Source organism: Barbatula barbatula, assembly GCF_947034865.1.
Source record: "Barbatula barbatula genome assembly, chromosome: 22".
NCBI classification, from domain to species: Eukaryota; Metazoa; Chordata; class Actinopteri; order Cypriniformes; family Nemacheilidae; genus Barbatula; species Barbatula barbatula.
This window is the reverse complement of record NC_136785.1, coordinates 11,096,626-11,112,598: the sequence shown is the minus strand read 5'-3', so window position 1 is coordinate 11,112,598 and position 15,973 is coordinate 11,096,626. Positions and strand designations below refer to the sequence as shown.

The 15,973-nt window shown below is 37.8% G+C and overlaps 1 protein-coding gene across 3 annotated transcripts; it reads right to left on the bottom strand.

Moving 5' to 3' along the window:
- Positions 1-519: 519 nt before the first annotated feature.
- st6gal1 (ST6 beta-galactosamide alpha-2,6-sialyltranferase 1) lies at positions 520-15,746 on the bottom strand. 3 transcript variants are annotated; one of them, XM_079487192.1, is made up of 8 exons: positions 15,688-15,746; positions 11,965-12,171; positions 7,035-7,403; positions 6,470-6,734; positions 5,392-5,489; positions 5,198-5,299; positions 3,146-3,320; positions 520-2,990 (listed from the first exon to the last, which is right to left on the bottom strand). In XM_079487192.1, exons 2-8 carry the CDS (start codon positions 12,154-12,156, stop codon positions 2,713-2,715), a joined length of 1,479 nt encoding a protein of 492 aa, XP_079343318.1. In that variant the 5' UTR covers positions 12,157-12,171; positions 15,688-15,746; the 3' UTR covers positions 520-2,712. The 3 variants fall into 3 exon arrangements, with proteins under 3 accessions (XP_079343318.1, XP_079343319.1, XP_079343317.1); XM_079487193.1 differs by lacking the exon at positions 15,688-15,746 and adding an exon at positions 14,971-15,081; XM_079487191.1 differs by lacking the exon at positions 15,688-15,746 and adding an exon at positions 13,799-14,111.
- Positions 15,747-15,973: the final 227 nt, after the last annotated feature.

Here is a 15,973-nt window from a genome sequence, read left to right as displayed (position 1 = left end):
GATTCTGGCTTCTCTTGTCTTGATTTTCTGGTCTAGGGGCAGAATCATGACAGTCCCACATGTTTTGTGTGGGAAGAAACATATTATTGTCAATCAGGACATAATATGCGTTCTCTCCAGTCATTGGCCCCGCCCCTCTCGTTCCTAGTATTGCTTTTCACCTGTATCTCTCTACCCACACCTGAACATTGTTATCTCCTTTATTAGTCTCCCTATTTGTTCGTTGCTCAAAGCTTCCTTGTTCATGTTCCACTTACCTTGTTTGTAAGCACCTTGTTCCTATTATTGATTTTTGCCCCCCCCCCCCCAGTGTTTGTTTTCAGTTTTGGTATTTAGTTTTGTCAGTGTTTTCCCCATCGTGGGTGTTTTGTTGTCAGTTTTATATAAAGTCTTTTTAACCCCTTCACCGCTGCCTTTACTTTGGTTCTTCCACCCTTGATCACGACACAGGAAAACATTTGTGATTGTGTGGAAAAACATTTAACAAAAGTAGAAATTATTTCAGAGTCATTCGTGAAATATGTTAGACATTTCTTTTTATATTATTTACATAATCAAGTTAACAAAAAACTAAACATGAAAACCGCACGAAAAGGGCTCTTTGATCTATTGAAAAACTAGCGTTTTCTTATCTAGAGCATACAGTGTCCACCTACTAAAAGTCTAAACTTGTGATCCATGATTATGTAGCAGGACTCAGATACAGCCATTGGTGTTCCAATGTCTTGCAATAGTCAGTGTGTTGAAGTACCATGTCATCCAAAAAATAAAAAGGTTCTGTTCCTTCAATCTATTTTCTACTGCCATATGTCCCCATTCTTTAACATAGACCAGTACTTTGAATGTAAAGCAAGATATCTGCGAGTTAATCTGTTTGATGAATTAAAGTGTTAATATTGACAGAATTAGTAAAGGAAAGATTAAAATAATAAACATATATTACAAAGAGCAATATATCACATACAAGTACAAAACAAAACATTTACATTTGACAGTTTTTCAGTATGCATAGACCAGATTAGTTCATAAAAGCAAAATTGGTGAGCTCATGCAGGTAATAACAAGAAAGTAATTTACAAGAAACACAACTAAACTCTATCAGCAGGACGTTATCAACCATAGCGTTTCATATTATGGAAAAAATTGTTATATTATATTTTTGTTGTTATACTAATTTGCTTTATGCTACAAATTGCATATCAAGATTCTTCTCATTTAGAAACAATAAATATGTTTACGAATACCAGTTTATGACTGAGTTTTAAGTTCAGTATAGTTTTAATTTAAAGTCAAGGTAAAACATTTACCAAAATTGAATATTTAAAGAAAAAATGTAAGGCAGCACCTGACTTTCATTAGGAATTGATTTGAATCAATGTTAAACGTGCGCATTACATGACTGAAGCCAGGTGCCTAATGAGGAGGGATTGTAAAATAAAGAGGGGTTAAGCATGCACTGTAGATTTACTTTTCTATAACGAACTCATTCATCAGGTAGTGCTGTCACAATTATGAAACTATAGTCTGATCACAGAAATATGACCTAACTGCTATTATTTCAGATAATTATTCAAGGATAGGCAGCAATTTCTGTTAAGGTCACATCATAGTGATTTTTTTATTCTTTACAGAATTTGAGCCTTTCTAAAAGGTAAATCTTCTTCATTGTATAAATTAATTTTATATTAAAAGTTGTTAAGTGTATTAATCTTATTGTGCAAGTGACGGTTTACAAAATATTAAATTAATCACAATTTGTGACGATAAATACAAATTGTTAAATTATTTGATTATTTATTGACAAATAAATGTCAAACAATTTTCATAATTGTGACAGACTTTAAGTTTATAATTACAACTAAATACAAGTTTACCAAAGCTATATATAATATAGTGCAATTTTAGATAAGCATGCAAGGAAATTCTTCAAATACTGCTCAATGACCCTACGATGCATTATGGAGTGCCATAGAGTAAAAGCATGTCACAGTGTATTTACTGAGTGCATAAAGATCTTTAAATAGAGCTTTTCTTAAATACATTAGTTTACAGCATTATTAAGCTGATGGCGTGTGTGTTAGCAACGTTTTTGTAAATAATGTAAGGATAGTAAGTACTGTTGTCTGTGTTGCATTTTGCATACATTGGAAACTTGCACATTATGGAAGTGGCAGTGTAGCTTTGGGCATTCAGCTTTGCTTGCTACAGTATTATGGAAAAAATAATAGGTTCTCTCAATGAAAGAGCTTAATGTCATCTCTGAATAGTTAATCTAACAAATATCGGTATTCTGTGTGTACATTGACTTGTGTTTGTGACGGCAAGTTGTCCAGTAATTTTGTCTGATCTGAGAGGAAGGTATATTGTAAGCAGAGGTAAGCAAAAAGTAGGACTTTACCACTATAGGAACAAGAATACTATACACCCATCAACTTCTCACGATTAACTGGATAGTCATGCTAAACGGAGAAGTTGGTAAGAACATGTTAATGACAGCTCATACATAACTTTCCTCTTAATTTAGCAACAACTGTCTGTGAGATGAAATTTCCTTGGATGTGATATCTGCCTTGGTTTCGTTCTCCGGCTTTACTCTTGATAAAGTCCAACCAAACTCCTGGCCTCTCTCAGAAACCAGATGTGATTCTTGTTGCAGTTGTAAAATGAATCATGCACTTTACTGTTACATTCTGAAAACGTACAATGCATGCTCTAAGTCTTTGACATCATGCCAGACATTGAGCCGTGTGTGCAGTTAAGTGTCATGAGCCCAGGAAGAGTGACCCTGCCATACATGTAAATATCACGGTCAGACCCCTTATTCATCCTCTTTACCAGGTTCTTCTCGTACAGTAATGGATGGTAGGCACCCATGGTGCAGGCGGCATCACTGAAGTGCTGGTAATAGTGGCAGAGTTCGGTTTTTCGACGGGAAGGCAAGAACTCGTACACGTGTACTGCTTCACACAGAGACATCATTAAAACTGTGCCTGTGGAGATAGAAGGTGAAATTCTCACTACAGAGACAGAAATAAAATGTGTTGTGCAGTTATAAATAAACTTATAAATAATACAAAAAATGAATAAAAGTTATAAAGACTTCCTTTGCTTTACATATTAATCTTTACAGAAACGTTAGCTTTACCTAACAGACCAGATGAGGGTGGATTTCTTTGTATAGACTCGTCCATGTTGTCTTGTATTCGCTGCCACAGCTGCCACTCCATTCGTGGGTGCAGAATGTAAAATGGCTGTTGAGGGTGTAAGCGGCGATATCGCTGGTACTGTTTAAAAATTGGGTAGTCGGTCTTATTGTACCACTGCAACACAACACAAGAAATTGAATTAGAAAGTCCTTGGCATTTGTTTTCCAGTATTTGATAAGAGTGTAGTGATGTTGTTGTACTGCATATAACAATGCAAAAATTAAAGGTTTTATCTTATAGAGCTCCGGAGGTTGACGTCACGCAATCTGAACTCGGCCATTTTGGCAGGCATTCGGGAGAGCGCTAGAGTCGCTATAGCGTTGGTATTGACAGTGGTCAAACGATAATTTAAAACCAGGCCGTATAGACTTTAAAAATCTAACTATTTTAACATGATGGACAGCTGCTGTGCGCCAGGATGCCAGAACATGCGGGGGAAAGTAAAGGGCAAATCATTTTATCATATTCCTAAGGATCCCTGATAGACGATTAAATGGTTAACTGCAATAAAACGTGCTAACCAACACATGTCACCACAAGACACATGAGAGCAGCACTCACCTTGTCCAGCTGTGAAATCGCACAGCCTAACACAACCCTGTCGTGTCTGGGGGGACCCATGGCTTCAATGGAAGGTGATTAAATTTTTTTGGAATGTTTAACCTGCAAGATCAGTGATATAGCTATGATGGAAAGTTGGGTCGATTACGTTAGCTAACAACACAGTTGGCTTACCCTTCCAATGACGACAAAGCAGGTTAAAGCCGGTAGGCTCCAAAGTTGTAGGTATTAGGATCCTGCAGGTTAGGAAATGTATCCATTTCTTTATTGATACACGTTAAAAGCACCCAGGGGGCATTATAGGGATCTGTTATGTTTTATCTATTAAGTTTTGCTATGCTCTATGTCTTTTGAATTAAAGTGCGCAGTGAACTATGTTGCCTTGAAACTCATGCTGGCGCCATTCATTTCATAGTCTGTCCTTGCCTGCCAGTAACTTGCCTGTAAACAGAAAAGATCACGTGGCTACCGGAGCTCTATAGATATAGTGATTGTTTGACATGTGTCAACATAAATAACATTTTAAACCAACCATGAAGCCATGTGTTCTTGTACTGAGAAGAGAAGTGGTTTGGAGGGGAAGTTTATAATTTGGAAGAATGATAATGAGCGAGATTTCCCTTTTTTTTTATTAAATCTTTTCATTTTGTGTGAAGTTTCTTTTTTTTCTTCAATGAAAGATCTATTAAACTATTTATAAATATTCATACAGAAGGTTCAGTTAAACTTAGAAATGTTGTCAATTCCTTAACAAAATGACAAATTGGATTAAAAGTATCTTTTGGAATGTTTTCTGGTAGTAAATTTAATTTCTTCATTTTGTAAAACAGCATAATACAGACAGAATCATCAACCCAGTATTGTGTAGTAACGAGCCTAGTATTTGATTTAATTCTTGCATTTTCAGGTAGTGCTTATTCTTAATGGTCTTCTACATTACAATTTTTTTTGACTGTGAAATCTGTAGCAAAAAATGTTTAAAGAATTTAATTTAAAGCTATCACAGACAGGGCAAAAAGTTTAGCACCTCCCCGTCGGGGAATTGAACCCCGGTCTCCCGCGTGACAGGCGGGGATACTGACCACTATACTAACGAGGAGTGACTTAGCAGCAGCTCCGTGTGCATGGTGCAAGAGCCTCGCACACTGTATTTCCTCTTGTTTTGTGCACTTAATCTAACAGAATGCTAGTACCTACGTGTATTTCATTTGGGTTAAAGTCAATTTGACGGTTACTACTTAAACTGTATGTACATAGTGCTTTCATTCACAAAAGGACTATAAATGCTACCATGCTAAAAATGCTTCTATGACTCTTTCAGATGTTGTAATGTTTAGGTAATGGAAAAGTGTACGGTAACTGACAGATTTATTGAATTTGCCAATTCCATGCATATTTGCAATGCTAGAAAGAGTTAACTCATAGCCTACCTCTCGCAGATCAGAAGAGTAAGGGGCAGGATCCCAGCTTACTAAAATACCCGCACTGTACAAAGAGCTTGATAGGAAATGATGATCATCTGACGCCATTACCTATTGGTAATAAACAAATGTCTCTGTTTAAGAAGTTCTCACTTCCGTTTTGATTTGACCTTTGTTTCATGTAAACGTAGTAAAGGAAATACCTGAGAGTTTATCAAACGCACTGTTGTTTTTGAGCCCACATCTCTTTCGAAGCCTGTTGTCGGTGCAGCATTAAACCGTATCACTGCATCATGAGCATCTGTAATCCAAATACATTTTCTGTTATTATCAAACATATTTTATACATCAGTCAAGCAAACATAATTCTATAGGTAGTTCAAAAACATTAACATTTATAGATGGTAAAAGTGTAACAATACACTACGCTTATGATTTGGGTTCACACATTTGACAGTATCACAACATGTTACTCAAAATATAAGAATTATAAAAAAATTCAAACAGCTGATCTTTTACAAAACACTTTTTCAATAACCTTAATTGTACAACAAAATAACTGATCACTGTAGAAGGCAATATATTGAAACAACATAAACCAGCGTTACTCTGCATTCACATGTTTGTGGACTGCCCTTAACCTCTGATACACATTTGCAAATAATAGAGTCCCTGTAGATTATTTCTGATAACAAGCAAAAGAAACCGAGAAGAACCGTTACTTGGCTAAACTTGTCTCTCCAATATTTGAATTGAGACTGCGATATCAAGCTCAACCGCTGGATGTCAATTTCCCATACCATTTCTTCAAATGCGACAAAGATATACGACGCATTCAACAAATAGTTTGTGTGATAAAATTAACATATAACTAAATCCAATAAATCTTTTATTTAATACAATTATTTTACAATAAAATGATAATAAAATTGTATATTAACAAATTTAAAACTATAGTTATATTATTAGACAATAGTCAGACTGATAAACAAAAAAAGACTGGAAGTTAACTGCAGTCCAGGCATGCGCGCCCGATGAAACTAGTCTATAAAACAGACCTCATACACTCTCAAAAAGGATGTAAAGATGTGTTTGGTTAAGAACAGATTGTGTTGTTTTTAACGGAACAGTTTTTAAAGTGTATTGTAATACAGCTGCCGTAGCTCTATGATACACACTTAATTTTTTTGTATTGTGATAAGCAATACATCGATGTATTACACCCCTAATAAATCGATAGACAAATTATCCCAAAAGACTGTTCCAGATTTAAGAACTAACCAATTTCCTTTCCCAATCCAGAATTTTTGAGAGAACCCGCTGACGATACCACTGCGCAGGTCTTGAATGGGCCGATATCAGAAGTGAGTTGGCGTGGAGATAACTGAGAAGCCCATGGAAACCCAGCAAATGGCTCCATGTCTTGTGTTAAAGTTGTAATTTGTACCATCTCCTTAATCTGACAAAGAAGTTCAGGTCCACTGAGTTTAGACCGATGAGCTGCACTCTCAGCTCTGGGGTACTGAACCCCATATTTATTCATTGCCTGAAATAGAAAAAATTACAAAGCGTATGAATGAATAAATTGGTCAAATTTGTTGAACTAGTTTTTCCTTATCTGGACGGATGTTTGGACGGAAGTCAAAAAGTGAGTCAAAGAGAAATCACATTTGTTACAAAGATGCTTTGCATAATATTCGTTCCATTTTAAGTATGCAATAGAGATTAATGGAGGGGGCTTCATGCCTTGCCAAGAAGTGGCAGCAATGCTTACAATGGTCGCTGTCTTTTTATGTATGTAAAGACCTTATGTATAGAAGAGCTGGTGTCTTTCAGTTTCCCTCACCTGATAGTTCTGTACCACCTTCCTCAGCCTTTTTCCCAGCATGGTGCTTGACATCTCATCATTCCAGACCTCTCCGAGTGCCCCATTAGGCCCGAACAAAACTTCATCTCCACTTGCAGCAACCGTAATTCCTTTCCGTGTTCTTCCAAAAATAGTCTCTACGGCACGTCTTAATGGTTGAGCCAGAAGCCAGTAAAAAAGCCCATGTTCTCTTCTTTTGCCCTTGAGGTTTCTCTCCTTATTACTGCTCTCTATAGAGTAGTTGGAAGATGACAGGATGGGAATTGGCTTTTTAGGGTCCCCAGGAATGACCCCTGGGAGCTTTTGAGGGTCTGTATAAATGGGCTTCGACCCTGTTCCACGCAGCACCTAAAATAAATCAATGCCATTTTGAGTGAGGATGTATTGTTTAATAAATGTTCACGATTCATTGTTACATAACCTGTTCCCTTTCTGTCGGTCTCTCAACGTTGTTGAGACTGACAGAATGGGCTTTGACTTGAGAACCTATCATGTCCGATTGTACTTTTAAAAGGCCAATGAACTTGGTGAATGGGACGGTACATTGGATATAAAAGGGAAGGGCCATTCACCTTTTTGTTCTTCGGTATCTCTGAAGCTTAGTGCTGAGAAAATTATCTCTTGATGACTACTGGATTCTACGACGCAGAACAGCAGATTCGTCCTGGCGTGTGCGATTTCCCCTAGGCGTTTCGGTAGCGAGCCGAGGATGTCTAAAAGAGCTAATTTCCCTGAAATTACCTACAGCGTGCTCAGAAATAAATCTGAAATAATTGCAAAGAAACTTTGTATTTGTTATTTTATACAGGTGTTATTATTTAGTTTTATATTAAAGTTATATATTGGCTATGAAATGACACAAATTTGACACAAATTTAATCTGTCACTCTTCACAATTCTCCTTTACTGCCCTCTTTGAAATAAACTGGGATTTTACCACTGGCTTTCTTTATTTTTTCTGCATAAAATTTAATCAAATTAGCTAGCTCAAAACTCCAAAGTAACTCATAACTTAATTATTATATATGTACTGTACTTTGCTACACATTGTCATGCATAAACTTTAAATACTTAATCTTACAAACCACTCTTGTTTAATGGTCTAAGCACGCTTGTGTTCTGATGTGTTTTTGTGACCGATTTGATGGGTTCAGACAGTGAGTGTCATGATTCTGCCTGCTCTTGTCTTGACTTTCTGGTCTAGGGGCAGAATCATGACAGACCCACGTGTTTTATGTGGAGAGGAACATATTATGGTCAATCAGGACATAATATGCGTTCTCTCCTGTCTCGTCATTTGGCCCTGCCCCTCTCGTTTTTAGTATAGCTCTCCTCCTGTGTCGCATTACCCACACCTGCCCATCGTTATCCCCTTTGTTAGTCTCCCTATATAATACCCTCTTGTCTATTGTCTTGTGCTCGTTGGTTGTACGTATTCATGTATCCTGCCCTGTTGGAGTGTTCATGTTTCCTAATAATTCTATTGAGTGTTTGCTAGTCTTGTTTAGTTTTCAGTTGGTTTCTTGTTTAATAGTGTTTTCCCCCATCGAGGGTGTTTGTTTTGTTCCTGTTTGATTATTAAAGTCTATTTGTTAACCCCTTCATCCCTGCTGCCTGCGCTTGGGTTCTTCCACTACCACGTTCGTGACAGTGAGTCTCGGGAGTTCGATCCGATAGTAAATGCAGGGCCAATATTGCCGATATCAATACGGATACTTTTTTACTTTTAGAAGCATTCACTTGAACTTACATTTACTTTAAGTAAATTTCATGATTTATCAGATGTGCCTGTAAGCTAATTAATCATGTGCATGTTAAAACATAGGACATAGTTTAAACCAAATAAATATATTTATTACTGTACTAGAATTTGCCAACATGAACTTTGCACCAAATTATTACTGAAAAATAGTAACATTAACAGAACAGAAAAACGATATACACTCACCAAAGGATTATTAGGAACACCATACTAATACTGTGTTTGACCCCCTTTCGGGTTCAGAACTGCCTTAATTCTATGTGGCATTGATTCAACAAGGTGCTGAAAGCATTTTTTAGAAATGTTGGCCCATATTGATAGGATAGTGTCATGATTCCGCCATTTCATGTTTATTCTTGGTCTTGCAGCGGAGTCATGGCATAGCCTTAGGTTTTGTGTGAGAAAGACATTGTTTTGATTCTGACTTGCCATGTGCTTTCTCGTGTCTCGTCAGTGTTTCCCGCCCTTCTGTCTCGTTAACCTTCCCTGAGTGTTTCAGTACCCACACCTGCCCATTGTTATCTCCTTTGTTAGTCTCCCTATAAAATGCCCTCTTGTCTATTGTCTTGTGCTCGTTCGTTATACTTGTATGCTGTACTTGTACCCCGTAATAGAAGCCTTGTCTGTTGCCCTAGAAGTCTTGTCTTGAAACTTACGTTGAAGTTTATTCTAGTCTTTGTTTTGGTCTTAGTGTGTTATAGTTAAGTCCTCCTTCAGTTCTTGTATGTTCTTTTACCCCATTGTGGGCTTTTGTTTTGTTCCTGTTTATTAAAGTCTGTGTGTTAACCCCTTCACCAACGCTGCCTGCAATTGGGTTCTTCCACCACATTCATGACAGGATATCATCTTGCAGTTGATGGAGATTTGTGGGATGCACATCCAGGGCACGAAGCTCCCGTTCCACCACATCCCAAAGATGCTCTATTGGGTTGAGATCTGGTTACTGTGGGGGCCATTGTAGTAAAGTGAACTCATTGTCATGTTCAAGAAACCAATTTGGAAATGATTCAAGCTTTGTGAAATGGTGCATTTCCTGCTGGAAGTAGCCATCAGAGTACATGGTGGTCATAAAGGGATGGAGATGGTCAGAAACAATGCTCAGGTAGGCCGTGGCATTTAAACGATGCCCAATTGGCACTAAGGGGCCTAAAGTGTGTCAAGAAAACATCCCCCACACCATTACAACACCACCACCAGCCTGCACAGTGGTAACAAGGCATGATGGATCCATGTTCTCATTCTGTTTACGCCAAATTCTGACAGAACACATGTTCTCAACAGAAATCGAGACTCATCAGACCAGGCAACATTTTTCCAGTCTTCAACTGTCCAATTTTGAAGAGCTTGTGCAAATTGTAGCCTCTTTTTCCTATTTGTAGTGGTGGTGAGTGGGGTCTTCTGCTGTTGTAGCCCATCCGCCTCAAGGTTGTGCGTGTTGTGGCTTCACAAATGCTTTGCTGCATACCTCGGTTGTAACGAGTGGATATTTCAGTCAAAGTTGCTCTTCTATCAGCTTGAATCAGTCGGCCCTTTCTCCTCTGACCTCTAGCATAAACAAGGCATTTATCGCCCACAGGACTGCCACATACTGGATGCATTTCCCTTTTCACACCATTCTTTGTAAACCCTAGATATGGTTGTGCGTGAAAATCCCAGTAACTGAGCAGACTGTGAAATACTCAGACCGGCCCATCTGGCACCAACAACCATGCCACGCTCAAAATTGCTTAAATCACCTTTCTTTCCCATTCTGACATTCAGTTTGGAGTTCAGGAGATTGTCTTGACCAGGACCACACCCCTAAATGCATTGAAACAACTGCCACGTGATTGGTTGATTAGATAATTGCATTACTGAGAAATTGAAAAGGTGTTCCTAATAATCCTTTAGGTGAATGTATACCAAAACAATTTCTCTCTATCCCAGTACTACATCTCTAGCGTTAAACTGAAGAACAAAGATTTTAAAACTGCTTTTCCGTTTTTTTCAGTGTTATGTTTAGACCCAATAATACAACAAATTAACACGTTTCCCTTTCATTACACTTTGTTTTTATTCATTGAGGTGCTCCTCTACTTTTCGCTGGCTGCGTCTACGTGTTTGGCACATGATAGCGTACTACAAAACACTGCAGGGCAGGAAGGAGCAACGTGTGCAAAACGAGGTGTATGGGAAATAGTTTTCCTTCATTATGCAATTGTTAGCTACATTAGTAAATAAATAAAATCACTAGTAAAAGCACATTAGTATCGATATTTTTATGTGTCATCTGCATGTGCGGAACACTCGGGGAAGAAAAGGCAACATGTTTTTGAGCACATTCACACCCATTTTGGCGGGGAAACAATTTGTTTCACATTTGCAAGCATTTTGGTCGCAGTCTAGAGCCCTGTCTCTATTACATTTATTCCTATTAGAGTAACTTTGAGTGCTAGAGCATATATCAGCTATTTTGGGACTAGGCAGGGAAATAGCACTTCCAGTCCATGGCCCAAAAGTCAGTGAGTTTTTGTTTAAATGCCTGAAATAAGGTCATAAAGTTCCCGTTTATAGCCTCAAGTTGGCTTTTTACTTCTGCTGATTGTATTAAGGCTTCAAAACTATCAAATATTGTGTGTTGATTTGTAAAAATTATCTTGATAGACAAAAAAACTTGTAACATTATAAACCTTCTTTATTCACTGATCTTATTTTTTGCAATCTTACAAGTCTATGGGAACATGCATAGGCTTTCTGTCGAGGGAACTAGTGCGATGCTATCTTCCGGTTTGGCCTACAAAACTCTCTTCACCACTTTATTAATATAAAATCAAATATGAATGTAAATTAGATATCAAATTAAATGTTTTATTACTAGCCTTACTACTGACTGATAACTAAACACAGACCAAAAGTAAACTTCAAGCCAGGTAAGTGCGTCAAATAAAACCGTCTATAGACTCATATTTGCATTAACCTCTTAATGTTTGCACTAATAATAAAGCTTTAGTTTGGGCTGTTAATATGAACTCAACAGAAACTTAAATAATTATTTTAATTATGATTAATTGTCAGCTGAAATCCTATCTAGGCAAATATTGACCTTATAAATAAAAGCTTATTTCACAAACAGAATACAGTGGAAGGAAAGTAATCTCCTCGTCATACCTTTACAATAGAATGTGCCCTCGGTTGAGCTCGAGTTCTTGCCTTCACCCCAAAAATGGCATCTGTGACAGGTATGCTGTTTTCAGCACAAAAGGTGTATAGGACAGCCATAGTCATACAAAACAGTGCCATGCACAGGGCCCCTCGACGGGCACGACGACGCAGCCGCCAAAGTAGGCTAACACGATCCATAGCGGCTCCTGGGATCTAGATAATGAATCACAGACAAATTTAGGACATTTAAGAAAGGTCAAAAGGCATGTTGTAACATCTGCAGAAGTCAGGAACTGTGCTTTTAATTGCTGTGCTTTCTAACTCTTTTTGCACACGCCAAAACATGCCTAACTGCATAGAAGAAACTGCCAAGATTAGGGCGCTTCAGGTCAGCATGGATGAGGTGCAAGTGTAGGCAGAACCGAAATCAATAAATAGCATCCTGACATTGGCTTTTGTTTAGGAAATTAGTAATGGCAGAGTGTGTGGAAAGCTGAGCTGATGATACCATCAGATGACCTGATATTGGTCCAGCGTCGGAGGCAGATGTGTTTTGAGGTGGGAGAAGACCTGACTCTCAAAACACTTTGCAGTGATGGGAGCAAAAGCGACGGGCGTAAATCATTAGGGCCGCTGCTGGTTGAATTGGAGATTTGAAATTTAAATAATAAATTGGGGCTGTCAATTCGGTCTGAAAGGAGATTAAATGCTTCTTCATTACTACAGGAAACTGCTGGATTAGTTTGGTCATCTATCAGTGTTTTTAAGAAGAAATCCATCTGTATGTCGAACTAGTGAAGCTATTTGTGAAGTTGGTGTAATGTTTTAATGGAATACTTTATGTTGTACTCTGAGCTAATTTAAGATAGCACAGACATGTGTGCAAAGTGGCTAAAGTTCACCACAAGTGACTTTGGAAAACAAAATGCATTGATGCAAAATGAGCAAGATAACTTTTTCAGTAATAAAACTCAAAAATTTCAGAAATCAACATTTTCTGCATTTATTCAAATGTGTTTTAGTGTTTACTGCAGTGGTATACTGTTGTTTCGTTTGCCATGAAGTTTTTGTTTATTTCAATGTGTTTTGATTCCATATGCATCCGTTTAGAAGGACACTCATACATTTCGTTAGTTTTTAAAGATTTATAAGATTAAAATGAACGTCTCTCTTTATGGTGACATTAAATTAACAAATCAAATTGTCAACATTTAATCGTTTATTAAGTAATAGAGCGAAGCTAAAGGTGAGAACAACATAAAAGATACGTGTCTTCAGTCAAGTCAGGGTTTTGAAGGTTTGGTTTCAAGCAAACGCTGATTAAATCATTTTGACGGTGAAACAAATAAATGTTTGCATCATGAGACACTTGTAATGGATAACGACTACGGGTAACTTATATATGATACAGTCTACTGCACCAGCAATATTTCTCTGAGGGTAGGCCTATAAGTCTGAGGGTGACCTAAGCTTTTAAAATGCGTAATGTTGTATCGTTGACCTCTTTAACAAAGCTATATGCAAATTTGGCCCGAATAAGCGTGATCAAAAAATGTCCTAGAAAGAAACAAAGAAGTGCAGACAGTCTCCATAATAAGATTTGCAAGGGTAATACAACTGACTTTAAGTATAAACTGGATAAATAGATTACCAGAAGACAAATCTTGCGTGTTTGTCGCGTTGATTTTGATCGAAGTAATTATATGATATGTAAATATTAGAAACGGATTACTAAAAGCGAATATTTGTGTTGATAAAAATGGCAATACAACATGCATTGAGGCTTAGGCTTAAGTGCAATTATACTGCATGGATGAGACAATATGATATGCACCCCTACCTTGTATCCCATTTTCTTCTGCTGTTTTTCCCTTTGGTGGATGAATCAGTTTACTCCAGTGCGCGGTTTTGACATTTTCTTTGATATCTTATATTATATAATTTAAAGAGAAAACCTATATTGTAAAATAAATCAGTTACCGCAATGAGACGCTATTTTATCTTTAAAAGAAACGATATACGAAATGATATTTTGTATCAGATTATCTTTTCGAGCTAATGCGCGTTGAAAACCCGCCATGTTCTATGCAGCATAATAATAAAGGCAGACGCGGAACTGCGTTGAGACTGATGGATTTTTAGCTCCCTGGTTTAAACGCAAGAGGGCTGTCTGTCGATAACATGAATGTTCTGCGCAGCTGCAGTTCTGGACTCTGCACCTTTATTTATTCCGCCGTACTACGCACGGGTGCAAATTATGCCCATTGTTAATAAATCGTTTTCAATGAATGTAGGAAATAGATAATATGTGCACAAATCGCACTGTTCTGTGAACCGCTTAATGTAGAGACTTTTGCGACACACTGGGAAAATGATATCAACACTGGAGGTTTGCATTAGGTTCCATAGTGTAGCGGTTATCACGTCTGCTTTACACGCAGAAGGTCCTGGGTTCGAGCCCCAGTGGAACCATAATTTTACATTTGAATCTTGACCAAGGTAAACACGTAACACTTTTTATATTCCTATTATTGAACTGGGTAACTCGGTCGCGCCACGTTATTCATTGTATTGAAGTCACCTTGCCCTTTACATATAAATACATATTTTTTAAGAAATGGGTAACGTACATATAAAGAGCAAGTTCCACGACAGGAAATAATGAAAATGAATTTTCGTGACACTCAAAGATCAGCTGTTATAGTAGTCTCTCAATATACGGTTTACACAAAATACACAATATATTTGATCATAATATGCATTATTTTAAACAGGCTTACTTAAAAGAACATGAACAGAAATAGCTTTTGATCAGTTGTCCAACAGAATAACTCTAGCATAATTTACCAATAGTATTTACTCTTCATCGAGATCTCTAGCACCCCAGAACCAGGCCTATTAATAATTTACGCACGGAATACAAAATCCCCTAGAGACAAAAGCCTAAGATAAATATAGATACAAAAGCCTAAGATAAATATAGTGGAAATATATATAGAGAGAGAAAATTACCCCTCAAAAAAGTAGAAACTTCCTCTTTCCGCCTGCGAGTGGAGGTTTATTATTCTCCATTTTTTAGCTGCTGTAAACTTCACCAAAGCGACGCCAATCAAGCATAGACGTGGGCCGGATGTTTACAATTTAAAGAGACATGACAACTAGCCCATAAACAAACTTTATATAAATTATTCACCAAATTTACGATATCCATTGCATGAATTTAATCACATGTCACATAATACACATAGGCCTACATATCTGAGGACCCCCTAAGTCTATGTTTTACTTCGTATGTGGGGTCCCGGAGCCCCCCTTCAATTCGATCACTGGATACGACTGTTAAATAGTTCGCATCGCGGCAAAATGTGGAGATGCCGGGGATTGAACCCGGGACCTCATACATGCGAAGCATGCGCTCTACCACTGAGCTACATCCCCACGTGACACATGAGGCGTGGTTGCGGGCTTATTAGTACTTCTGTACCGGTCTATCTGTTGCGGATGCCTATTTCTGGTTGCAATTTAAAATTGAATCTGGAAAAACGTGTAAATATGTTCCGTGCATTTGTTTTCTGTCGATGTGTTTTGTAAATGCAAGTTACACATTTGTGACAATTCTTCTGCAAATTCAGAAGACAGATTTGTGAGTTTTGTCCACGAGTACAAATACTTACTTTACAAGTTCACAAACTAAAATCTAAATGCTTTGAAGTTTTGCTTCTGATTTACCTTCAAAGAAGCGCTCTAAAAGGCGAGGTGTCCCATTTCCGATTTACGCTTTTTTCGACCAAATCGGGCCGATTACCAAAACAACCATGTAGCCAATCAGCAGAGTAAGGTTCACAGTGCACAAGCTGAACATTAGTCGAGCCGAGCAGTCGTAACAGTTGTATCGGCATATCATTACGAGCTGCGATGGCCGAGTGGTTAAGGCGTTGGACTTGAAATCCAATGGGGTCTCCCCGCGCAGGTTCGAACCCTGCTCGCAGCGATCAAAGGAATTTTCTTTATGTAC